This window comes from Ahaetulla prasina, chromosome 1 (genome assembly GCF_028640845.1).
Source record: "Ahaetulla prasina isolate Xishuangbanna chromosome 1, ASM2864084v1, whole genome shotgun sequence".
Taxonomy (NCBI): domain Eukaryota; kingdom Metazoa; phylum Chordata; class Lepidosauria; order Squamata; family Colubridae; genus Ahaetulla; species Ahaetulla prasina.
The window spans coordinates 31,621,675-31,648,473 of NC_080539.1; the positions used below are offsets into that span (position 1 = coordinate 31,621,675).

The window sequence follows — 26,799 nt, forward strand, 5'->3', positions numbered from 1 at the left end:
CTGCGCAGGAGTGTTACCCGGGAGCAGCGTGTGGCTCCCTCAATCACCCGCGCAGCTGCATTCTGGACTAACTGCAGCCTCCGAGTGCACTTCAGGGGTAGCCCCATGTAGAGAGCATTACAATAATCCAGACGGGAAGTGACTAGAGCGTGAGTGACCGTGCATAAGGCATCCCGGTCAAGAAAGGGGCGCAACTGGCGAATCAGGCGAACCTGGTAAAAAGCTCTCCTGGAGACGGCCGCCAAATGATCTTCAAACGACAGCCGTCCATCCAGGAGAACGCCCAAGTTGCGCACCCTTTCTGATGGGGCCAGTGACTCGCCCCCAACAGTCAGCTGCGGTTGCAGCTGACTGTACCGGGGTGCCAGAATCCACAGCCACTCCGTCTTGGATGGATTGAGCCTGAGTCTGTTTCTCCCCATCCAGACCCGTATGGCTTCCAGGCACCGGGACAGCACTTCAACAGCTTCGTTGGGGTGGCCCGGGGTGGAGAAGTACAGCTGAGTGTCATCAGCGTACAGCTGGTAACTCACCCCAAAGCCACTGATGACCTCGCCCAATGGCTTCATATAGATGTTGAACAGGAGAGGCGAGAGAATCGACCCCTGAGGCACACCACAGGTGAGGGGCCTCACAGTCGATCTCTGCCCTCCTGTCAACACCGTCTGCGACCGGTCAGAGAGATAGGAGGAGAACCACCGATAAACAGTGCCTCTCACTCCCAAACTCTCCAACTGGTGCAGCAGGATACCATGGTCGATGGTATCGAAAGCCACTGAGAGATCGAACAGGACCAGGGCAGAGGAACAACCCCTATCCCTGGCCCTCCAGAGGTCATCCACCAACGCGACCAAAGCTGTCTCAGTGCTATATCCGGACCGGAAGCCGGACTGGAATGGGTCCAGATAGACAGCTTCATCCGGGGAAGCTGCCATTCCACCACACTCTCTACAACCTTCGCCAGAAAGCGAAGGTTGGAGACTGGACGATAATTACCCAAAACAGCTGGGTCCTAGACATACCCAGTTCCTGCAACCGTTCTTCATATGTTTTAGCCTCCAGTCCCCTAATCATCTTTGTTGCTCTTCTCTGCACTCTTTCTAGAGTCTCAACATCTTTTTTACATCGTGGCGACCAAAACTGGATGCAATATTCCAAGTGTGGCCTTACCAAGGCATTATAAAGTGGCACTAACACTTCACATATGCTTATATATTATATAGTTACTTTCATGCTTATGCTTATATATACTGTTGTGACAAATAAAATAAATAAATAAATGAATGAATAAATAAAGATTCGATCTGCCAAATTGCAGGCAGCCGGCAGTCAGCAGAAGTAGCCTGCAGTACTGCATTCTAACCACTGTGCTACCACAGCTGATAGAACATAATTTTACATGCATGGATGCAAATAATAATACAGTATATATTGGACCCCCTCAAAGTTTTAGAACTTTGTGGTTAGAATGGAGAACAGGGCCAGTATATGGTGGGAAGGAAGCCCTGGGAAAGGATAAGGATAAGGATAAGGATAAGGAGATGGACAGGACACAGGATTTCTATCTTTCCATGAGTATCAGTTGGGAGAATGCAAGAGTGGGAGTAGTAACCCATCTCATTGTGGGCATCCAAAATGATATCTACACAATGCTGGATTAGATTTTTGTTGTGATCCATCGGACCTGTCCTTTCAATTCCCTTCTTCCTTATGCTTCTTCCACGAAGACAGGAAAAACTCACCACTTCAAACCATTTGACCAAAGTGCTGAAATTGGGATTTTTCTTATAATTTTGGATTAGGGAAGACTGGACCCCTCTTCCAGCACATTCAATGTCCACTCGAGGTCTATCCACCTGGGCCAAGTTCACTCTCTTCAGGTCTCTCAATCCCCAGAACAAGATCTAGAAGGAAGTTGGATCAGAGATTAAAAAGAGGCGTCTGTTATAGTTGGGCAATTGGAAACACAAAAAAGGGTAAAGAAGCCAAGGATGCAAACAACGCAAATGCAATTAACATAAATGTTTAAGAAATATAAGAAGACAACATAAGAAATATTGCCAGGAAGCTTAAGAAGCCCCTTAAGAAACTTAACATCTAATGGATCAATTTCATCATAATGAACACTGTTGGCCTAAAACTCCTGCATGCATTGAAAGGAAAACCTCCATTTACTTTAGTTATAAAATAAGGGCTGAAATGTTAAAGGTTTCAAAAAACATTCTAAATTGTTGAAATTCTTGCTCTGATATTTGACTCACAGCTAAATTACTATTCATAAGTTTCTCATGATGCTTTTTTTCATGATTGTATATATGTAATTATATCTTCTCTCATTTTGTTTTATTTCTTGTAAAATAAAACAAAAGGCTTCATGTGGGGACATACAGTGTATATACAAAAATCTAGACAAACACAAACATACAGAAGATTGTGAATCTGTGCCCAGTAATCAACTCTGCTTTTGAAGATAAAGCCCAGAGATGTCTTCGTTCCACATAATACCTCTGACAGTTCACAAAGCCACTTAGAATTGCCTTATACGGGAGATGTACAGGATAAAAATTAATTAATTAAATAAATAAATAAATAAATAAATAAATAAATAAATAAATAAATAAATAAATAAAAGAAACAATTTTCCAAAGGGAACCACCAGTTTAGTGAGGGTGCCTATAGTATGGTCCGCTATGTGGATTTTGTGCTAAAGAGGTACTTACAAACTCCAGTAATTGTCAAAAGAATTCATATTACCTCTACTCGGTATTTGCTCAGAATGGGGCGAATCCCCAGAGGGACAGGCAAGATGGGACCCCGATCCATATCTGTGGGCCCATCGATGGGAGGCAGATCTGATTTCCCAGCGGGTCCAATCTGGAAGATATGATATGAGAGAGATTCTATTTTTTTAGCGTCTTAATCTTTGCAAGCATGATGCATCGTCTGTTGAGAAGGTAGCTTTTCATTTATAAGTTTCCTATGATTTGGGAGTCTAGACTATCTCTTACACACACACAAACACACACAGAGAGAGAGACATACACAAATACACACACACTTCTGTTCTAGGGAAATTACATTAATGCTTCTTGCTTCATTTCTAGCTAATTTAGAAAATCCAATTACGACATTTTATCTGGGACTTAAAGAAGTTAATTGAAGGATGAAAAGGACTGGTAACAAGCAATGGCATAGCTGTTACGGGAGGGGGAGGGGAAGAACAAATGATACAAAATAAAAGAAACAAGTGATAAACAATGTGGGATGCAAATAGATCCTTTGGCTAAGAGACACAAAGGCATAACAAACAAGTATTTTGTTCGATCTTAACAGCCCTAGACAATTTGAGAAGCATCTTCATTTGTAGCACAAATGATTGGTGACTGCCACAAGATCTGCCTTTCTCATTATAAGGAAGCTAAGAAAAGGGATATGAGAGAGGGACAGAGGAAGAGAGAAATAGGCAGATCCATGAAACAAACCCTAGTCTCAAGTAAAAAAGATGGAAAAGCAAATGTCCATTTTTAGAAATGAAATAACATTTCATATTTATAAGATCCTGTCCTATGAGGGTTCCATCTGTAGGGCTTATTCTATGCCAGGGGTCTCCAACCTCGGCAACTTTAAGACTGGCTGAGGAATTCTGGGAGTTGAAGTCCACAAGTCTTGAAGTTGCCAAGGTTGGAGACCCCTGCTCTATGCAATCCATCTGCAGAAAAGTTGGAGTTATCTTGATAGCAAGTATTACTTAGTTATTTTGCCTCTTGTTCTTTCACAAATGCCCTATTTCAGGGGTAGTCAACCTTTTTATACCTACCGCCCACTTCTGTATCTCTGTTAGTAGTAAAATTTTCTAACCGCCCACCGGTTCAACAGTAATGTGCCGTGTATCGTCATCTGCGCATGCCTCTCACACAGCATGGATTGGGTTTGGGGGCCCCCACTGGCTACCACCTCTGCTTGTCTGTTACAGCTGGGTGGTGTGGGGGGAGATGCACAAGCTATTCTGTGACAAGGCTCTTTTGTTTGCGGTCGCACTATAGCACCATTTAGTTTTACTTATGTTACGTGAACTAATCTTATGTGCGAGCATTGCAAATATTTTCAGAAATTTAAATTGTCACGGGGAAATGAAAATGTTTTTAAATAATGCTATTAAATTTTTTTTAAAAGTCAATTAAATTTAAAAAAGGAAAGTGCTTCAGTATCAGACAAAACCTCTAACGCCCACCATGAAAGCTGGAACGCCCACTAGTGGGCAGTAGGGACCAGGCTGACTACCACTGCCCTATTTTATCCAGAGAGACAAGTAAGTGGCTTTTGTTGTCCAAATCCACCATATTTTTAACTGAGATGAGAGGGCTAGGAAAGAATATGAAACACCACCAATAAATATCTCAGATAGGGCAGGGTACAACTTCCATTTGATTTTGGGTCCTATGCTCTTCCCTCAGCCAGAATGTTTTACACCCCAAGATTAACTCTGAAACAAATGAATTTATCTAATGAGGTTTCAAGCCCAGTGATAACAGAATAACAGAGTTGGAAGGGACCTGGAAGGTCATCTAGTCCAACCCCTTAAGCCCGATAGTATCCGTTTGTAACAGTGGTGTTTCAAAATTTTTTACTAGCGGTTCTGTGGGTGTGGCTTGGTGGGTTTGGCAAGGGAAGGATACTGCAAAATCCCCATTTCCTCCCAATCAACTGGGACTTGAGAGGCAGAGAATAGATGGGGGCGGGGCCAGTCAGAAGTTTTACTACTGGTTTTCCAAACTACTCAAAATTTCCACTACCGGTTCTCCAGAACTGGTCAGAACCTGCTGAAACCCACGTCTGATTTGTACTCTAAAATACCACACTTCATTCCATTACCTGAAGGAGTTCAAAGGCAGCCAGCAGGTCTCCAGCAGTTGAGTTACCCCGGTAGATCTGGTAATATTCCAACTGAGGCGGGAAACGTGGAGGGCAATATTCCTCATCTGACATCTTTACCACAGGTTTGGCAAATGTTCGCCCCATGAAGTCAGCCTTCCCCTAAAAAGATACAGAAATCACCATCCTAATCCTTCCCAGGGTCTCCAAAGGGCCACTCCTGAGTGCCTACCGGTTGAAAATTTTGTTCAAAAGATCAAGGCAAAGGCTATTACATCTTGATCTCCAAGGGGAAAAAAAACAGTTGATGAAAAGTTCAGGATTAAAGTAGCCAGACAAGATACTCTTTTCATCTCAGCCTCAAAAATAAATGCTTACTATTTATCTAGGAGAAATGCATATGAGGACCGCAGTGCAAGAGTGATGCTGTTTTTCATTGATGAACATTTTTAGACATACAGCAAGATCCTGGACCTGGAGTGGTGCAGCAGCCTAGAGGTGGAACTCTCACCTTACAATCAGGAGGCTGTGAGTTCAATTCTAGGTAGAGGCAGATATTTCTCTCTCTGGGTACAATGAGAATATATCTGCGGAATAAATCTCCACATTGGCGATAAGAAGGGCATCCGGCCAGTAAACACTCTGCTAGCACCATTTAGTTACCCAGACTCTACCCCACAAGGGATTATGAGGCTCTCAAAAGAAGCAAGATCCTGGCCTGAACCTGCTGCTAACTATCTAGTTTAGTTGTCTAAGAGCAATATATTACATTATATTAAGAAATGTATAATGATAATATATAATAATTGTGAATATATAATGATAATCCTGAGGGATATCAGGAGACATTCTTATTGGGGGCTTCTGAATTTATACAATACCTGTAAATAAAAAAGAACCTCTGTCTCATTTTATGGATTATGGGGACCCAATTGCCTCACTGGGCCTCAGTTTTCTCTTACCACTGTATCTTGGTCATAGATTTCAATGACAATAATGGGAGGGTCATCCCGCATCTCATGTGCTTCCCCATACAGCTCAACATTGTCAAACACCAGCAGTTGGTCCCAGGTAGGACAAAGTGTTTCGTTCAAGACCTGGAGGATGGAGATAGCAAAGAATTAAAGAGGTCCAATATCTCTTCTTCATCTCAACAAACCTTATTTTGGCTTCCATTTTACAGGATGGGTTTTTGTTTGTTAATATAAAGCAGAGATCATTCACTTTGTTTTGAATTTGAAATTTAAGGTTATTATATACCAAGCTCAGTATTCTGATCCCTTTTTCAATCAGACTTTTTTTTGGTTCACAGACAAATTGTTTTCTGTGGCCGTATCTTAATTATGGAATTCTTTCTCTAGAGAAATACAAAAGGCTTTCATAATGAGCATATCACAATACACTGAAAACATATTTACTCAAGGACACCATGTATAATTAGCTTTAATTATATGGGGAAACATCTGTAAGGAACAAAGATGTCAAACGGTCCAAAGAGAATTGAAAATGCTTGTTATGCATGGAATATTTACTGACTAGAAAACAAGTAGACAAAGAAAAAGGGGAAAGAATAGAGAAAATTGAGAAAAAGTCTTGGAACATTTTGTTGTTGTAAATATATTGTTGCTTTTTACTGTTATTTTAGATACTTTTGCATGTATAAGCGCATGCATACATAGACATATATCTTATGGCAACTCACAGTAACTATGAATTTTTATTATTTATTTATTCATTCAGCAAACTTATATGACTGTCCACTTACCATAATAACAACAATGACAACAAATACATAAGTAAGATAAAAGAAGAACACTGAGTCACTATAACAAATGCCTTATCATATATTCCACACACTCCCCCACATCACAGCAGATTCCATTCACAACTGGGGAACAAGGCAGGTCTTTTGGGTTGTCTGAATCTCTTTGAGGAGGGTATTCCATGAAGGAGGTGCTATTTCCTTGACCCAACCAGATGACATTGCTTTAGCAAAATGACACAATGAATCTACTGTGCTGAATCTAGTAGAACAGTCAAAAACCACCAGGAATATTATGGTGAAATAGGAATGGCATGCAATGCTGTATCAGAGTTGTCAATGCCGAGTGCACCATGAAACAGGGCTTCTGATTTTCATCATAGAGCAGAAGAAAGATTACATGAGAAATTATGTACAAAGAAAGAATTAGTCCTAAATTATTTATGGATTTAGAAGGATGAATGAATACAATGTTTTTATTATTTTAAAATGTTTTTAGTGTTTTAATTGTAATATATTTTTTTGAACTGTAAGCCACCCAGATTCACTGATTGAAATGGGCAGCTATAGAAATTGAATGAATGAATGAACGAACTCCCCCCAATGAATATATAGCCAATAACATGGAACAGCATCTGACACACATGTTCTGCACACCATCAGGAAACTACCAAGCAAAGGCACTCTGAAATTCTGGCAGACTGTAGTGTTGCATGGTTGCAAGAAATGTTTTGATCACACCCTTGAAGGTACCATCTCAACGTTTTTACCTTGCAGACATCCATGAAAAATTACTTAAAACAGAATTTGTACACCTTGCACTTTCCAGATGCCTCCATTATTCTAGATAGCACAGCTGTCATGTGTCTCAAATGGAGTTTATAGGAATTGTAACCCAGAATACCCGGAGGACAAAGAGTGGGAAAGGCTGACCTGCAACAACACTTCTTGAGTTCAGGCAGCTGATATCTTACCTCGGTGCATTGGCTTTGAGTGATGAAGAAAACCCTGGCAAAAGGGTCAGAAAGGCCACTGCTGTCTGCAGCAAACAAGCTCCTGGCCTGGTACATATGGGCTCGGAGCTGGAAGACTTGTTTCTCTGTGATGGAAAGGACAAAGATTATTCATTACAGAATAATGCAGAATTAGATTTGGGGGAAAAGAAAAATAATGAATGCATTTTGCAATAGGCCTTTGGCTTGTACCTGGGTCCCATTTTCAGAATTAATACCTAAAAAATCAGGCACTTTAATAACACTGACTATGTAGTCTGAGGGACGTGGTGGCTCAGTGGCTGAGCTTGTCGATCGAAAGGTCGGCAGTTCAGCGGTTCGAATCCCTAGTGCCGCGTAATGGGGTGAGCTCCCATTACTTGTCCCAGCTTCTGCCAACCTAGCAGTTCGAAAGCACGTAAAAAAATCAAATAGAAAAATAGGGACCACCTTTGGTGGGAAGGTAACAGCGTTCCGTGAGCCTTTGGCATTTAGTCATGCCGGCCACATGACCACGGAGATGACTTTAGACAGCGCTGGTTCTTCAGCTTTGAAACAGAGATGAGCACCGCCCCTAGAGTTGGGAACAACTAGCACATAAGTGTGAGGGGAATCTTTACTGTTACCTATACGTTCTCAGATATAGCCTATATTAAGCAGAGTGCCATCATTTTACTGTACATGACAAATTATGGTAGAAATGCAACAGAATACTGGAAGATGGTGCTGTGAAGTGCCAAAAAACATTGTCCCACATTCACTTAATCTAGCCTATCATTCAAGTAACATCGAAGCAGCTAATGACAAAATGAGATCCATCCCAGGGACCTCTTGAGTCTGGAACTGCTGGGGGGAACATCATTTTACTTCAGAAAATGTGTTCTAACAGATCTTCTTCCCCATTGTGTGAGAGAAGAAATCCTGTGCCTTGTGTCCCCACTCCCCATCCCACCGAAAACAAAGGGGATGTTTTCTTACTAGTATAGAGGAGGCTGATGGGTGGGAAAGTTAGGAGACTTTGTCCCGCAGGAAGTTTCTTCTCCTCAAAGCCACAGGGTAGACCACTGAGGAAATCCTTCCTCTGTTTATTGAGCCCTAGCCACAAATAAATTTCCATTTTGGCTTGTACAGTCCAGCCGGCTGGCCCAAATCCCCGTTTCCCAGGTAACTGAAAAAAGATGAGCCAAGGAAGAGAAAGATTTAACAGGTTGTGTTTTCATCATTCTATCAGAATCGTTCCCATTTATTTCTATTTTTGAGTTCTAAAACTCATAAAGTTATCACAAACACTACTATTTAATCCACAGTTTAAAAAAATACTTGCAAACCATTAAATCTACAACTGGCTGGAAATGATTGGAGCTGTAATCCAAGAATACCGGATTGATTTTTTTTTTAAAAAAATGCCTTCCACTCAATTAAGTATGTTTTAACATTTTGGGTTTATCAAATTTATATATTGTTTCAATGACTAAAATATTCTGGATTTGGAAAAACACAAATATCCAATTTTAAAACATTTTTTTTTTAACATATGGATCAGGCTTTGCCTTCCCTGCTGAATGCTGAACCAGCCTGTTGTAGCAGAAATAACTTGGATCTGTTCTTCTGAATTGCGGCAACAAACTGCAAAGTCTATGGCAGGGGTGTCAAACTCGACTTCATTGAGGGCCACATCAGGGTTGTATTTGACCTTGGAGGGCCAGCATGGGCCTCCCCAGAGTGAGCATGGCCAGCTCAGTGTCACATGTGTCAGGATGCCTGTGGTGGCCTGAGTGTTCTGCCAGTGAAAACGGGCTTTCGAGCTCCATTTTTGGCTGTGACAGCCTCCTGCACACCTCTGCCAGTGAAAATGGAGCTTATGAGGGACATGGGTGACCCCCAAAACACCACGGGCCGGTCTTTTGCTGTTTCCAGGGCAGCTCCTGGGCCTTGAGTTTGAGACCCCTGGTCTATGGAACGTTGCCTCTTTCTTTCTTTCTTTCTTTCTTTCTTTCTTTCTTTCTTTCTTTCTTTCCTTCCTTCCTTCCTTCCTTCCTTCCTTCCTTCCTTCCTTCCTTCCTTCCCTCCCTCCCTCCCTCCTTTCTTTCTTTCTTTCTTTGATATTTTTCTCAAGTTCCTAACATATTACACAATGAAGCTCTCAGCAATTCTGAGTTGTGAAAAGTTTCAGCTGAAATTCTGTTTCATACAACTGTGTTGAAAGCACAGGGCCACTTCTGCCCTTGTTGCCTTCAGACTACAGACAAGGGGGATCTGTGAATAAGGAGGATCATGATATCCTGGCAAATTTATATCCCTCGGCTATTTTTTTTCCCCACACATGCGTCTCATATCCTTCTTCTTCCCCCATCTATCGTAGAAAACGAAATGTTAGTCAGATAGAGACAAACACGCTAAGTTACCTTGAGGAAAACTGTCTTCACTTTTCCACAGTCTTTGCCTGTTTCCTCATCCACAATGGAATAGAGGATATCCTTGGAGGGGATGCGGGCATAGGCTATGCGCTTGCCGTTGCTCATCATCCAGATGAAGATCTCAGGAATGCTGTGCTGAGGCTGAAAATGACAGGCAGAAAGGAGAAAGATAGGGATTGTTGGGTATGATGAACCAAGCACCTACCCTTCATTGAACCCATTTCTTTACCCATTTCAACTGTGAATATGGGACCCTGCTAGAGATCCAAAACATTTGGGAATTGCTACTTTCCTTGTTCTGAGATGGATTTCCCACTCAGCCACCCAACCATCCCTTCGGCTTCTTTCACATGTAAATTGCTTTGCCTGGGATCACAACCTAAAAGGTTCCAAATGATCACTCTACCACTTGCTGCTTCTTATACAACAAAAACCTAGGTCAGAACCAAAGAAGCTTCTTGGGTGAGAAGAGCAAAAAAACAAAATTCAGCTGACTTTGGAAAAGCACTTTCAGGATAACCATGAGAAGGATGCCTGAGAATCTCCATAGACACTTAGATCTTCCTTCCTTCCAGCTGTCCCCATAACACGGAAGTTGCACCATCAAATCTGCAGCTATTTCCTTCCTTGATTGAAACAAAAACAGTACTGCAAGGAGCAGGCCTCTGTATGCACCTGCAGACTTAAATAATCCTTGACACCCAGGTTTAGTTAAGGTGTACATACAAAGGGGGATAAAATTATGAACGAATGAAACGTAGTCTCACCTCATCTGCAAGGAACCGCAGCTTTTGTAGGAAGTTTTGGGATTGCTTCAACTTGTCCCTGATAGTGGTCTTCTTCACCTGAGATCTCATGGTCTTAGCTTGCTGGCCCATCGTTTCCTGTATAGCAAAAGAAGAAGCAGAGAAAAAGAAATGAGGTTGAAAGACAAGAAAAAAGGCTGCAAGAATATGCATTCAGAAGTGGGTACACCTAATGTACCTGGCACACAAGACATCTGTATAAGCTAAAAAGGAATAGGACAAGAAAATCCTGCTGCTGATGTTACCTAGTCTGGTAATGAAATGTTCAGAAACTAAATTGAAAAACTTGGAGAGCAAACCACTGCCAAAATCTAATGTACCTGTGCCTACTTCTGACCACATGTAAACAATAGAGTTCTATTTTATATTCTTTATTAATATCTAAACTATCCTTAGGTTATTCTAACAGAAAAAGGTTTTAAGATTTATACAATCCAAACAGAAACCAGAGTACATGCTTAAGGAATATAATCCATGTTTTTACAGTGTATTCCTAAACATGGTTTTGCTCCATGAGCTTAATAAGACCATATTTGAGGCTTAGAATTTTCCATGATTCAGAAAGCAGCAGCATTGGTGCCTAAAATTGCTCACTGGAATACGACTGCAAAAAGGACATTGGACAGAAGTGTTCTTAATGGCTTCTCTTTATTTGCCAAATGGGCATTTTTACTCTTTATCTGGACTTTGGTGGATGAAATTGCTGATATTCTCTTTGAGTTAAAAAAGCAGATATCTAGGGTCCAAAAGTGATAACTTGCAATACTTGGGAAGTGTGAGCCTGTGGATCTCAAGAACACGGATTCAATTTTCTCCTAGGCCAGTTTTGCCATCTATAAGGTTTTCCCTGGTTAGTTAAAACTTCTGAGAAGAGGATTCATTGTGAGATGGGGGAGAGATTGTCTGCCTTGAAAGAGGTACCAGTAGGTTTCCCTTTACAATAGTCCAGCCCTGGACCCAGTGAATTAGGAGAAGTACCATATTTTTTTCCCCATTTTCCCTTCTTGGGTAAATCTGTGAAGGTGATAATAAAGCAATTTTCAGAGAACCCCAGAAAAAGTTTACTTGCCCGTAGACAGTCTGGATTCAAGGCTGGGTTCAGTTAGAAATTACACTGTTTGCCTGCATGGATAACCTATCACTGAAGTAGAGTTTAAAGAGTGATCCATCTTTGTCCTACATTTGTCAGTGGCCATCAGAACTGTTGACCATGATATCCTTTCAGGTTACCTGAAGATACTGCAAGCAACATTTTACGGTGATGGTGTTCATCACTGTGTGGATAATCCCAGCTGATAATTATGAGGGAGGATAGAGTGGGTTCTCAGGCCCTTCAATGTAGCTTCCTGGTCTATTTTATTCAATATTTATACGAGGAGGCTATCCAATGATTCTGGGTAAGGTACCATATATATGTGGATGATGCCCAGTTGTTATAAAACACCATGATTCAAATGAATCATTTATTAGAATCTCTAACCCAGTGTCTTGACAATGCACTATGAAATTTTGAAATGCACTACAAAGAAAGATTAATGAACAAACAAACGAATGAAAGAAAGAAAGAGGGGGAGGGAGGGAGGGAGGGAGGGAGGGAGGAAGGAAGGAAGGGTGCTCACCAGTTCTCGCATGCAGGATTTCAGCCTTTCCCGGTCCAGACGTGTCCTGGAGGAGTGGTTGTGATCTTTGTTGGAGAGAGACACAAATCTCCTGTGGAAAGAGGATATTGTGAAAAAGAGAGAATTGTGACCACAAAATTCAATCCTCAAACTTTTATCCTTTAATATTTGATTATTGAATAGAAAAGGGGAATCTCGCCAAATTTACTGGTGATAGAAGATGAGGGGTGTTAAGGGGGTGCATGACTAGTAAATAGAAATAAACAGGAGATGTGGAATGGGATACATACAGTACATCTTCCTTTCTGCTCTTTATCTTTCTTGGAATTTCCCTGTTTTCCCAAATGCAAGGCTGTAGTTATTATGCACCAAGGTAGCATCTACTTGTGCTCTTAGAAAACCTTGAAAATATTTTGTATTCCATAATATAAACATGCTTAATTAGGGCTTAATTAGACAATAATTTCCGTATTTTTTAGAGAGGGTCTTTTAAATAAAACTAATTTTGAAGTGGTACAATACTTTCAACATTTCAGAATGTGGTACTTAAAGCTAAAACTGAAGAGAAAGAGAGAAAGGAGAGATTAAATTTCTCTAAAGAGCCCAAATAACAAGCCATTGTTACAAGAAACACATGAAAGATGCAGTAGGTATCTTTCCTTCTTCAAGTAAATAAGTTTTAAAGCTGTGGACAATTAATTAATATTCTAGAATTTCCAGTGGGAAGCAACAGTATACAGAGCATTGGTAGTCTTTTGTTTTAGAAGCCAATATGCCTAACTGACTAACAATTCTATGTACCAGTAATTGCCAAAAGCCTTTTGACTAGATTAACAGAAATGTATAGAATGGATAGATGGATGGACAGATGGATGGATGGATGGATGGAAACTGACCACATGGACTCAAATTGCAAAGAGGCTGACTGGAACCTTGATAGGAAGGAATGATTTGGAGAAGATGAATTAAAATTCATAGATGGTTCATTGTTTGAATCCATCAAAACAAGACCAATCCAGATAATACATATTGATTTTATTACCATTAAAAAAAGTAAAAGAAAAAATTCCCCTGTCTAGTCGTGTCTGATTCTACAGTAGATAGTGGTGCTTATCACCATTTCTTAGCCAAGGAAGCCAGCATTGTCCGAAAACAATTTCCATGGTTACGAGACCACCATGACTATATGCCGAGGCACATGGAACACTATTAACCTTCCTACTGAAGTGGTACCTATTTATCTACTTGCATTTGCAGGCTTTCAACCTGGTGGGTGGGCAGGAGCTGAGGTAAATAATGGGAGCTCACTTCGCCGCTTGGTGCTCGGGTCTTGAACCAGGGCTGCCAGCTGAAAAAAGCTCAGCATCTTTAACCGCTGAGCCATCGTGGCCTAATTCCTTGGGAAGAAAGGTAGCTTCATTAGCACCCCCAATTCCCTTTCCTACTTACAGACATCCACTGCTCAGTTCTTCCAGCACTCCTCGGAGGCGGCGCTCTGGGTGCGGTTTTTCAGTCTTGATCATCTCATGTACATCATTGAGGCCTTCTTCCTAAAGGAACAGAAGTGTTTTTTCATTAGGCAAAGCTACAATGGGAAATTTGCACCTGTAATTCCGGAAGGTTGACTCAGCCTTCCATCCTTTATAAGGTAGGTAAAATGAGGACCCAGATAGTTGGGGGCAATAAGTTGACTTTGTATATAATATACAAATGGATGAAGACTATTGCTTGACATAGTGTAAGCCGCCCTGAGTCTTCGGAGAAGGGCGGGATATAAATGCAAATTAAAAAAAAGCATTTTGAGTGGTGGAGCTCTTGCCTCACAATCTGTGTGAGTTCAATTCTAGGTAGAGGCAGATATTGCTCTCTCTTGGCACAATGAGAATATATCTGCTGAACAAAACTCCGCATTGGCAACAGGGAGGGAATCCAGCAGTAAACACTCAGCTCCATTCAGTTACTCAGACTCCAACCCAAAAGGGATTATGGGGTCATTAAAAGGAGATAATGATGATTCCAGAGGCACTAAATTCCAATCCACCCCCATCTTCCTCTCATCCTCCTATTTCCCTTGCAGGAACTCACCAGCTTGTCTGCAATCTTATCAATGATATTTGAATTGTACAGACGTCGCCTCTGGTCCTGCCACCAACTCTTGATATAAATACAAGGCTTCTTGTCAAAATACGGTAAGTGAAAATAGTTCCTATAATAGCAGGAGAAAGAGTGACATACTTTCATTCAGTAACAGAATAGAGCCACGGTGGCGCAGCGGTTAGAGTGCAGTACTGCAGGCTACTTCAGCTGATCACTGGCTGCCAGCAATTTGGCAGATCGAACCTCACCAGGCTCAAGGTTGACTCAGCCTTTCAGCCTTCCAGCCTTCCACGGTGGGTAAAATGAGGACCCAGATTGTTGGAGGTAATATGCTGACTCTGTAAACCGCTTAGAGAGGGCTGTAAAGCACTATGAAGTGGTATATAAGTCTAAATGCTAGTGCTAGTACTAGAATAGCTCCCCCACCACTTTGTTAGTATTTTTCACTAATACTGGTAGTCCTCAACTTACAACATTTCATTTAGAGACTGTTCAGAGTTACAACAACACTGAAAAAAAGTGCCTTATGACTATTTTTGTTGTAGCATCCTCATGGTCATGTGACCAAAATTCAGACACTTGCCACTGACTCATATTTATGATGGTTGTAGTGCCTGGGGGTGGTGGTCATGTGATCAACTTTTGTGGTCTTCTGACAAGCAAAATGAATGGGGAAGCCAGATTCAGTTAACAACCGTGTTACTAACTTAACAACTGCAGCGATTCACTTAACAACTGTGGCAAGAAATATTGTAAAATGGGGCAAAACTCACTTAACAAATGTCTCTCTTAGTAACAGAAATTTGGGGCTCAGTTGTGGTTGTAAGTCAAAGACAAAGGATTACTGTACCTCATGAGCTACATGGAAACTGAGACAAAATATTCCAAGATCAGGTTTTTTACTAATGGAAATGGAAATGCAATAGTGACAAAGGCTTAGCACAAAAGTCTTTTGGGTTTTACCATCCCTGCTATATGGTACTGAAGATGGGGAAATGCAGTATCATTTGCCCCATCTCTGAATCAAAGAAAAGAAAACCCATGAATATATAGCTTAAAGAGCTGCGGTGGCGCAGTGGTTACAATGAAATACTACAGGCTACTTCTGCTGATCACCGGCTGCCAGAAGTTTGTTGTTCGGGTCTCACCAGGTTCAAGGTTGACTCAGCCTTTCAGCCTTCCAGCCTTCCAAGGTGGGTAAAATGAGGAACCAGTTTGTTGGGGGCAATATGCTGATCCTGTAAACTGCTTAGAGAGGGCTGTAAAGCACTGTAAAGTGGTATATAAGCCTAAGTGCTATTGCTATTGCTATTGACACCTAACCAAAGATCTATAGTCTTCCTCTTTTTAAGTAAATGTCCTTTCATATTAACAAGACCGGCCAAGCTCACTTGCCTGTCAGTAATCAATGGTTTCAGGGCTGGAGAAGTAGAGACTGAGAAAAATTCCCCGTCGATACTGGCCTCCTCATCACTGTCGTTCTGTAGCAGCTCAGATTCCTCCTCATTGCCATCCTCACCATCTTTCTTCTTCTTGATGGTGGGCCTGGACATGCCATCAATTTCATTGCCATAATTGCCTTAGGAAAAAGAAAAAGGAATCAGATTCTGTAGGATGAAGAATGGAAAGATTACACCATTTATTAGAACAACCAAGCCTATGGAGATTCTCAGTCATCCAGGTCATGGTTGTCCCAAAGGTGCTTTTCAAGAGAAAACTGGACTTTCTGGTTTTGTTTTGTTTTTTGAAGATGTTTCATTTCCCACCCAAGAACCTTCCAGTTGCCTCTTGAAAAAGCACCTTGTAGATAGCAATTCTTATTAAGGCATTACTATTGGGAAAAAAGTAGAAGTACATGTACTTAAGTTCTGTCTATTGAAGGTCAAATAGAAAGATGTGATTTTTGCATTGTTCATAATTTTACAATTATGCAAGGTCACCCTTCATGTTCAGACAGCTGGAAAAGCCAGTTCATACTTTCAATTCTGCTTGTATGGCATCGCAGAAAGCAAATCACCCCTACCCAATGCTTTAAAAAATTCTTCACAAACCTATTGTGACCTCAAAATTAATTGGTTTGTCTCCGTTCTTTCTGTCAATCATGGTAGCCTCCAGGAAGGATCCAAAGAGAAAAAACTCCTCCATCTTGCCTGTGCAGCTCTGTGGGATGGGGTGGGATATAAACACAGCAGGTTTTATGATTATGGTGAAGGACTTCAACCCAGGAAGGTGACATATTTATTTAGCTCATTGGTTAATATCATAGGTAGGAAATATGGAATCAGGGGCAGCAATAGGTCTGCAAATAATCCCTTTGATGCCCACCAATTGAAACAGGCAGTCCACCATAGGAGACATATTGTGCAGACACAAGTTCCTCCTAAGCAGGCATTTTATAATAGTATATATAGTATTACAACAATTATAATACTATATATTTATATAATTATAACAGCCTTCGGTCTGACCTAAGCATACTGCACAAAATTATCTGCTACAATGTCCTACTTGTCAATGACTACTTCAGTTTCAACCGCAATAATACACGAGTACACAATAGATACAAACTTAAGGTAAACCGCTCTAATTTGATGCAACTCAATTGCAGAAAATAAGACTTCAGTAACAGAGTGGTCAATGCCTGGAATGCAATACCTGACTCTGTGGTTACATCCCCAAACCCCCATAACTTTAACCTTAGACTGTCTACTGTTGACCTCACCCCATTCCTAACAGGTCTGTAAGGGTTGTGCATAAGTGCACCAATGTGCCTACCGTCCTGTCCTAATGTCCCCTTTTATTTGTATCCTTATCCTGTATTCATAATCATGTTTATACTTATATCTGTTATCTTACATGTTTGACAAGTAAATAAGTAAATAAAAAACAATTCTCAGCATTTTAAAGGAGTTCACCAACTCCAAAAGGTTACCTAGTAAGTTCTTTTCTTATTTGGTGGCATAGGAACGTATCAGAGATTTTGTATACACAAAGCATGCAATTTAGCAGTCAATTATTATTATTATTTTTTAAACCAATAAACTATGACTAACTGGGAATTGAGTTTAGGTCTGTGAATTCAGAGGAATCAGACCTGGAACCCCAGACATACAGCAACTCTTGGCGATATTACTGAAACACAACTCTGTTGTTTTCTTAGATCTTCTTCAACATGACAGGTCTCGGTTCACACTGAAAAACAGAGCTATTTGCAATAAAGAATTTTTTTTATTTTTTTTTTTACATTTATATCCCGCCCTTCTCCGAAGACTCAGGGCGGCTTACAGTGTGTAAGGCAATAAATAAAGAATGGACTAAAATCTATTGAAAGGAGGCTTCCCCACTAACTGTGACTGCGTGATATCCTGAGAACATAAGATATTGTAGTTATTACAACATAGGAAACATACCTCAGTGACAGGAGTTGCTAATTCAACTTGAACTTCTGTGGAACTGGTGATGTCAGGGTTGCTGGTATCCAAGATCTCTACCGCTAGACCAAGAAGCAGACGGGCTCGGAAGGAGACCCCTTCACCCAGGCCTTCATTCAAGTCCTGATGCTCATCCATCAGTGTATAGTTGCGGGTGGACCCATACATGTTTACCCAGGCAGGACCAAATGTGGGCAAGAAACCTTGCAGAGATAAGCAGAATTGGATAAATGTTCATACTGAAACAGCTTTTAACAATTCAGTTGGTTCATTTGCAACACATATTGCCATAATTGTTCTAGTACTGGCATCAACAGAAGACTAATGTCCTGTAGGTCTTCTAGCTATCTATGCTCCTCCACTATTGTTTCCTCTAGCCTTTGCAATCCTTTCTTCTTTTGGATTTTAAAAGAGGAGTTGATCTTGGTAATTTTCTGTTGCTGTATTCCCAGACCTGTCATTTACTATTTACTTAAGCCAAGTAGTTTCATTTCTTTTCCAGAATAGCAGAGTTGGACAGGACTTTGGAGGTCTTCGAATCCAACCCTCTGCTCAAGCAGGAAACTTGAGAAATGGTTTTTTAATCTTATCTTCAAAACCTCCAGTGTTAGTGAGCACCCACAATTTCTGGAGGAAGCTGTTCGGTATTAATTGTTCTATCAGAAAATTTCTCCTTAGTTCTAGGTTGCTTCTCTCCTTGATTAGTTTCCATCTATTGCTTCTTGTTCTACCCTCAGGTGCTTTGGAGAATAACTTGACTCCCTCTTCTTTGTGGCAGCCCCTGAGATCTTTGAACACTGCTATCTTGTCTCCCCTAGTCCTTCTTTTCATTAAACTAGACATACTCAGTTCCTGCAACTGTTCTTCTGTTTTAGCCTTCAGTCTTCTAATCATTTTCTTGCCTCTTCTCTTTATAGAATTGCAACATCTTTTTATATTGTGGCAACCAGAACTGGATGCAATATTCCAAGTGTGGCCTTGCCAAGGTATTATAAAGTGGTATTAACATTTCATGTGATCTTGTTGAAGGCAGTTCACCTGGACAAGGAAATGTTGTCAGAAGAGATACATTGCCAGGCTATTAGCATTGAGGGGTGCAGAGTGAGGAAGCCATGGTGGCCAAACCCACTAAATCTTTTTAAAATGCATTCTATTATAAGATATTTATGAACCTTTGTTGTAAATAGAAAAATATAACTAGATTTGGGGACAACTCATCAGAAAATGAAAAATAGGAACAAAACCATTAAGCAGGCAAATAAATAGAGGCGTCTGAATTTCTGCATCCTCCTTACCTTTGTCTCCTTCATTGGAGATCTTCCTCAGATCAATGAAATGGGTTCCAATAGCCACATCGTTGACCTTGTCAGAATCTCGGATCTGGACCTTGATCCTTTTGCAGAGAGGGGGAAACATCTCTGCAAAAACAATCTGTTCATTCCAAACAGGTTCATAGCTGCTCTTCTGAACAGACGTTTTCCCCTGGGCCATGGACATAAGATTGAAAGAATGTCAGAACTTGATGGATTAAGGCATCCATATTCTTAACGTTCTCCTACTGCTGCTCTTTCAAGATTGGTATAATTGGTATTATGGCATCTCTAAACAAGGAGGCTCTATAAAGATTTTTTTTTAGATTACAAACCCCTCACATCCTGGACATAAACTGTTTCAATTCCTACCCTCAAAACGACGCTATAGAGCACTGCACACCAGAACAACTAGACACAAGAACAGTTTTTCCCCGAAGGCCATCACTCTGCTAAACTAATAATTCCATCAACACTGTCAGACTATTTACTAAATCTGCACTACTATTAATCTTCTCATCGTTCCCATCACCCATCTCCTTCCACTTATGACTGTATGACTGTAACTTTGTTGCTTGTATCCTTACGATTTATATTTATATTGATTGTTTCCTGATTGCTTAATTGTAGCCTATGACTATCATTAAGTGTTGTAAGTGTTGCACCTTGATGAAAGTATCTTTTCTTTTATGTACACTGAGGGCATATGCACCAAGACTAACTCCTTGTGTGTCCAATCACACTTGGCCAATAAAAATTCTATTCTATTCTATTCTATTCTATTCTATTCTATTCTATTCTATTCTATTCTATTCTATTCTATTCTATTCAATTCAATTCGATTATCATTACTATTCCTTTGGCAAATGAAGAGATCTGCATGTGTAGATTCCCTTGTATTCTTGTAATAGCTTAGAAGCAAATTATTTCACACCTTCAAATGCTGACAACTTATTTTGAGACTAAATTTAAATCTGCTTTCCACAACTGTGCTGTTAGTTTGTTTCAGGTCAATTCGCATAATACCTCATCCAGCATGATCTCTGTTAAATATGTTTGGAGCGCATCAGGTTGGGAAAGGCTGCTCTAAGATACTCAGACTGAATGAAACTCCTGACTATGATTAGTTACATTTTGGTCCCTGCTAAAAATGCCAGTTCCTATGCTACATGATAACATAAATGTATTTATTTATTTATCAAATTTATCTATTTTTATTTATTTATCAAATTTATATAAAATAAACATGAATGGCTGTGAGACTTGATCCATCAAGGTCTCACTGGATATCGCATACCTTCTGTCCAGCAAAAAACACTTGGACGTAAGGATCCACCAGGTCTTTGTTTTCCCCAATGAGGGCTTTCTTCACATTGGCCATGATGCTTGTGTTCATGCGTGGAAGCCCCTCTGCCCGATAAATCTTAATGTAGAAGCGAGCCCATTGCCTTTCTGAAGGAACTCCATCTGGAAGCAGTAGGTTCCTGCAAGACACAGTAAACCAGGGATGAATGAAGACTACTAATTATATTCAAAGCAGTACTTCAGGCGGTCTAGTGGGCTTTCTCCATCAAGGAACCAGACTAAAACTATAACCTAGTTAAGAGTGTCATGAAAAGTGGGTGTGGGTCAAGACAAGCAATCTGTATACCGGAGGTGGGTTTCAGCAGGTTCTGACCAGTTCTAGAGAACTGGTAGCGGAAATTTTGAGTAGTTCAGAGAACTGGTAGTAAAAATTCTGACTGGCCGTGCCCCCATCTATTTTCTGTCTCCCAAGTCCCAGCTGATTGGGACGAAATGGGGATTTTGCAGTAACCTTCCCCTGTCACACCCATCAAGCCACACCCACAGAACCGATAGTAAAATTTTTTGAAACCCACCACTGCTGTACACCACAGAGCAAAAGTGTGTAAGAACAGGAAAGGTAACCCATGGTACCTTAGTTCCATCTTGCCTTAGTTCCTTCTTGATAGCCATGATACTGCCAGAATTGAGTTGCAAATTGTTGAAACAACATTAGAATGATTCTCTTTGATTATACTGCAGGAGCAGTTAACCAAGTTTTTAGCAGTTTTGCTGAAGATTTTTTTTTAAAAAAAAATAATCTAATAGTTTTTACTGTACAGATTTTCCTCGACTAACGACCACAATTGAGTCCAAAATTTCTGTTGCTAAGTGAGACAGTGGTTAAGTGAATTTTGCCCCATTTTATGACCTTGCTTGCCGTTTTATGACCTTTCTTTGTGTCTCTGATCACATGACCATGGGGATGCTACAAATGGCCGTAAGTGTGAAAAATGGTCATAAGTCAATTTTTTTCAGTGCCCTTTGAAGAGCCGCTAAACAAACTGTTGTAAGTCAGGTACTACTTGTATCTCTAAAATTTCAAAATTCCCCCTGAAACAAAAAAGAGAAATAAACAGTAAGCCCACCTCACCTCTGTTAATCATGTTCTGTTATTTCCTTACCATTTTGTCATGGCTAAAATTTTAATAATGATGATGGTGGTCACTCTCAGCTATGAAAAGGATTCTCCCCCTGTGCTAGAGGGGAATTTTTTTTACATAGAAGACATGAAGGAATATTTCTTAAAGTTGTTTCAACCTAGTTCAATTGCTCCTTGATTTTTAATCTTGGGAGGTTTACTTTGCTGTCTTGGTGTCAAAAGGGCAGGTTCTCAGGGCCTTAAAAGTAATATTTTCATAGTACAGATTTTCCCAGGTCCTCTTTTTTTTTTATTTAAGGTTATTTGCAAAAATCTGTCCCGCTATTTCACCAGCCTATATAAATCACAGAAACAAACAGAAAAATATGTTTAAAAAAACGTAAGTAAATTAATACAAAACTGCATGGCCAAAATAGAGCCGAGGTGGCACAGTGGTTAGAATGCAGTACTGTAGGCTACTTCAGCTGACTGCTAGCTGCAGTTCAGCAGATCGAATCTCACCAGGCTCAAGGCTGACTCAGACTTCCATCCTTCCAAGGTGGGTAAAATGAGGACCCAGATTGTTGGGGGCAATATGTTGACTCTGTAAAACCGCTTAGAGAGGGCTGTAAAAGCACTATGAAGCAGTATATAAGTGCTATTGTTATTGATATATGATATTTGAGACTGAGAATGCAAAAATCACATAAAATAAAGAAACAAATATTACAAAAGAAGGGTGGCTTTCTTGGTCGAGAGCACCCTAGAAAAGATGAAGCCAATAGATCAGTGGGGGATGACTTTGAGGAGAGACAAGGTGAGCATTTTTCCTTCTCTTAAGTTGTCAAACAGCAAACAAGATGCAGAACCCATCCAAAGTTGCCCTGGAAGAAACCATGATTGTTTAATAACATGGGGTGAAACCAATCCTGCCCAGCATCTCCTACTTCTCACCCTTCAATATCATCCTCATCTGTCTCATTAGCTTTGTGTGGTGTCTTTATATTATCTCCTTTGCCCACCACTGCAATGTCAACCTTGACGTAGCCTTTCAGCCCAGCTGTGATGTCCTCTGGGTCGGACAAGATGGCCCACTTGTGATAGAACTGATGCTCTGCAAGGAAAGGAGAAGAAAGAATTATGAGTAAGTTTGGGGCCTTTGGACAAGACTAACACCATATTTGCTGCAAAAATGCATGTCTGAAATAGAACTATAGAGGACAGCAGCATTTGCAGAATAACATTTTTTTTAAAAATCTAGTTTTATATTCCATCATATGAATGTGGTTTCCTCCAAAAGTATTGACTAGTTAAATGTAATATACAGTGTTTGGATGAATAAACTAGAATAAACATTTTAAAAGTGGAAAGCAATGCTTCTGAGAGTCCTATGGCCATGCTGGAGGGGAAGGGAGGCCACAAGAATTATACTTTTGCTGTGGTCTCACAGCTAGCTGGGACATTGATGACAGGCTACGTTAGAAGCGGATGGATCTTGTCATACTGTCAGCAGAAACTGGGATATTTAATAGCTCCCGGGAGTTCGGAACCTGGGAAACTGCACAGAAATGAGTTCTTGACAAACCATAATCTTTGAAAAAGCTTTCACGATCAGTTCCCTTCCCAAACTTTGGTCACTAGCCATGGTCATCCCAGCCTTCAAAAAAGGAGACCCCAGCCTAGTTGAAAATTACAGACCAATCTCTCTATGTTGCGTCACCTGCAAAGTAATGGAATCTATCATCAACCAATCCATTACCCTCCACCTAGAAACAAACAACCTACTCTCTAATAAACAATTTGGTTTCAGAAAAAAATTATCATGTAATTTACAACTTCTTCACTGCAAAAACATATGGACTACAAATCTTGATCAAGGCAAAGCAATAGATGCAATTTACATAGACTTCTGTAAAGCTTTTGGCTCAGTGGTACATGATAAACTTCTCCTAAAACTAAAATCCTACGGCATCTCAGGACCCCTTTACAATTGGATAACAGCTTTCCTGTCAAATAGACAACAAGTGGTCAAAATTGGCAATGCTCTATCAAATCCTGTTCCTGTCAAAAGTGGCGTTCCCCAAGGCAGCGTTCTTGGACCAACACTCTTCATATTATACATTAATGATCTCTGTGACCATATTAAAAGTAATTGTGTTCTCTTTGCTGACGATGTCAAACTATTTAACCACCAACAATACAGCTACCCTTCAAAAAGACCTTGACTTTGTATTCGAGTGGTCAAAAACTTGGCAACTCCAAATCTCAACCAGCAAATGCTCTGTCTTACACATTGGAAAAACGAACCTAAACACTAAGTACAAGCTTGATGAACATTACCTTACAGATGACCCCCATCCTGTTAAAGACCTTGGAGTTTTCATATCCAATGATCTAAGTGCTAAAGCCCACTGCAACTACATCGCAAAAAAGGCTTTAAGAGTTGTAAACGTAATCTTGCGTAGCTTCTTTTCCAAAAACACTACACTACTAACCAGAGCACATAAAACATTTGCTAGACCAATTCTTGAATACAGCTCAACTGTCTGGAACCCTCACCACATCTCTGACATCAATACAATTGAACGTGTCCAGAAATATTTTACAAGAAGAGTTCTCCACTCCTCCGAATACAACAAAATACCTTATCCCACCAGACTTGAAATTCTGGGTTTAGAAAACTTAGAACTCCGCCGCCTTTGACATGACCTGAGTTTAACTCATAGAATCATCTATTACAATGTCCTTCCTATCGAAGACTACTTCAGCTTCAATTGCAACAATACACAAGCACACAATAGATTTAAACTTAATGTTAACCTCTCCAATCTTGATTGCAGAAAATATGACTTCAGTAACAGAGTTGTTAATACTTGGAACTTACTACCTGACTCTGTGGTCTCTTCCCAAAATTCCCAAAGCTTCAACCAAAAACTGTCTACTATTGAGCTCACCCCATTCCCAAGAGGTCTATAAGGGGCATGCATAAGAGCACCAGCGTGCCTACCGTTCCTGTCCTATTGTTTCCTTTCATTATATTCAATTAATATAGTTATTACATACTTATGCTTATATATATGCTTATGTATTGTATAATTATTTCATGCTTATGCTTATATGTATTGTGAGACAAAATAAATAAATAAAAATAAAAAAAAAAATAAATAAAAATAAAGTGCCTCCCAAGCAAAATTTCCAAGACCAGAAAAAGCCAGAGGCTTCCTCTTATACAACTCTTTTTTCCACTAATCATCATTATCTTCATCATCATCATCATCGTCATCATCATCATCATCATGTATTACACACCTGGCTGGGTGTACACGGTTCCCACATCCATTTTGAAAGAACCCACCAAGGTTCCACTGCGGAGGATGTTCTTGGAGTGAATCACCTATAGGTTAACAAAACAGAGGTAATTTCAGGCACAAAGAGGACCACAGGATTGCCAAGAAATCTGCCTTGGAGTTAGAAACCACCTCCAGAATGCCTGTGGAATGAGCTCCCCAGGGAGATTTCTCTGCTTCCTCCTTAAGGCCCCCATCAGTGTAAAGCAAAGACCTTTCTTATTTTTCTGAGTGTCTGAGTATCTTTTAAATGGAATTTTTAAATATTTAACATATTCTAAAGAGAGAGAGAGAGAGTAAATAGAATAGAATTCTTTATTGACCAAGTGTGATTAGACACACAAGGAATTTGTCTTGGTGCATACGCTCTCAGTGTACACAAAAGAAAAGATACATTCGTCAAGAATCAGAAGGTACAACACTTAATGATAGTCATAGGGTACAAATAAGCAATCAAATTATATTAGGAAACAGTCAATATAAATTGTAAGGATGCAAGTAGCAAGGTTACAGTCATAAAGTCATAAGTGGGAGGAGATGGGTGATAGGAACAATGAGAAGATTAATAGTAGTGCAGACTTAGTAACTAGTTTGACAGTGTTGAGGGAATTATTTGTTTAGCAGAGTGATGGCGTTCAGGAAAAAACTGTTCTTGTGTCTAGTTGTTCTGGTGTGCGGTGCTTTATTTTGGCGGTAGGAATTGAAACAGTTTATATCTAGGATGTGAGGGGTTTGCAATTATTTTCACAGCCCTCTTTTTGACTCGTGCAGTATACAGGTCCTCAATGGAAGGCAGGTTGGTAGTAATTGTTTTTTCTGCTGTTTTAATAAGTGTCAGTAAAGCGTTAGCCCTGAAACCATTTTGCAAATCTTCAGGACTGCCACAGCAAGGCCGGTTGCAGCTGTGGGAACATGAAGGGGGAGATAGAAATAGCTGGGAGGAAAGTGTAACCAAAATAACATTCTTCCCCGTGGGAGTTAAGGACGTCCCCACCAGGTTTTGGAAGGCATGGACCAAAGACAGCTGGAGGAGGACTGTGATCTGATTGCACCATGTGATGGAGGCGTGACCTGAGGGGCTTGAACTTTGGGTTTTGATTTGGGTGGGGAAAACCTTGGGTCCTTCAGAGTCAGGTTTTCACTAGCTGTGCCAAGATGGCATTCCTAATAAAATTTTACTTTGAGGAAACTCCAGATCTCAGAGTTTTGCTTTTGTTGGGTCTGTTACTTGGAACCCTGAAAGTTTTAATCACTAAAGTCATGTGGCTAAATAAGGTAACTGTGGTTGGGATTATATTTTCCCCCCTAGTTTTCCCTATTTTAATCAATTGATTGAATGTTGATTCTATTCTATTCAATTCCGTTCCGTTCTGTTCTATTCTGTTCTGTTCCATTCGGGGTTGGTTTTACTTACCTTTACTACCGGTTCGCAGCGGGATTGTGTTTGCGCATTCACTTCGCTTTATGATGACATCCAGGTGGGTGGGCGGAGCCTCCCCCGGTTTTACTACCAGTTCACAAGAACCAGACTCAACCAGGGGCAACCCACCACTGGTTCCATTCCATTCCATTCCATTCCATTCCTCTCCACTTTCCTCCACTCCACTCCACCCGCTCCATTCCATTCCATTCCACTCTATTTCCTTGACTGAATATTTACACTGCCCACTGCCAAGTGTTCAAAACATAACTAAGTAAATAAATTATATAAAATAAATTAT

The 26,799-nt window shown here is 40.4% G+C and overlaps 1 protein-coding gene across 1 annotated transcript in view; it reads right to left on the reverse strand.

The window, feature by feature from the left end:
- OTOF (otoferlin) overlaps positions 1 to 26,799 on the reverse strand; it is a 214,156-nt gene that overhangs the window by 47,502 nt on the left and 139,855 nt on the right. The window contains exons 11-28 of the mRNA XM_058164751.1: positions 25,041 to 25,125; positions 22,686 to 22,845; positions 20,604 to 20,790; positions 19,292 to 19,478; positions 17,976 to 18,199; positions 16,617 to 16,725; positions 15,961 to 16,144; positions 14,554 to 14,674; positions 13,918 to 14,018; positions 12,469 to 12,559; positions 10,811 to 10,927; positions 10,032 to 10,184; positions 8,605 to 8,794; positions 7,609 to 7,733; positions 5,835 to 5,969; positions 4,873 to 5,034; positions 2,755 to 2,874; positions 1,743 to 1,904 (exon numbers count right to left, since the gene is read on the reverse strand). Coding sequence (XP_058020734.1) covers positions 1,743 to 1,904; positions 2,755 to 2,874; positions 4,873 to 5,034; positions 5,835 to 5,969; positions 7,609 to 7,733; positions 8,605 to 8,794; positions 10,032 to 10,184; positions 10,811 to 10,927; positions 12,469 to 12,559; positions 13,918 to 14,018; positions 14,554 to 14,674; positions 15,961 to 16,144; positions 16,617 to 16,725; positions 17,976 to 18,199; positions 19,292 to 19,478; positions 20,604 to 20,790; positions 22,686 to 22,845; positions 25,041 to 25,125 — 2,613 coding nt within the window. The remainder of the gene's footprint in view (positions 1 to 1,742; positions 1,905 to 2,754; positions 2,875 to 4,872; positions 5,035 to 5,834; positions 5,970 to 7,608; positions 7,734 to 8,604; positions 8,795 to 10,031; positions 10,185 to 10,810; positions 10,928 to 12,468; positions 12,560 to 13,917; positions 14,019 to 14,553; positions 14,675 to 15,960; positions 16,145 to 16,616; positions 16,726 to 17,975; positions 18,200 to 19,291; positions 19,479 to 20,603; positions 20,791 to 22,685; positions 22,846 to 25,040; positions 25,126 to 26,799) is intronic.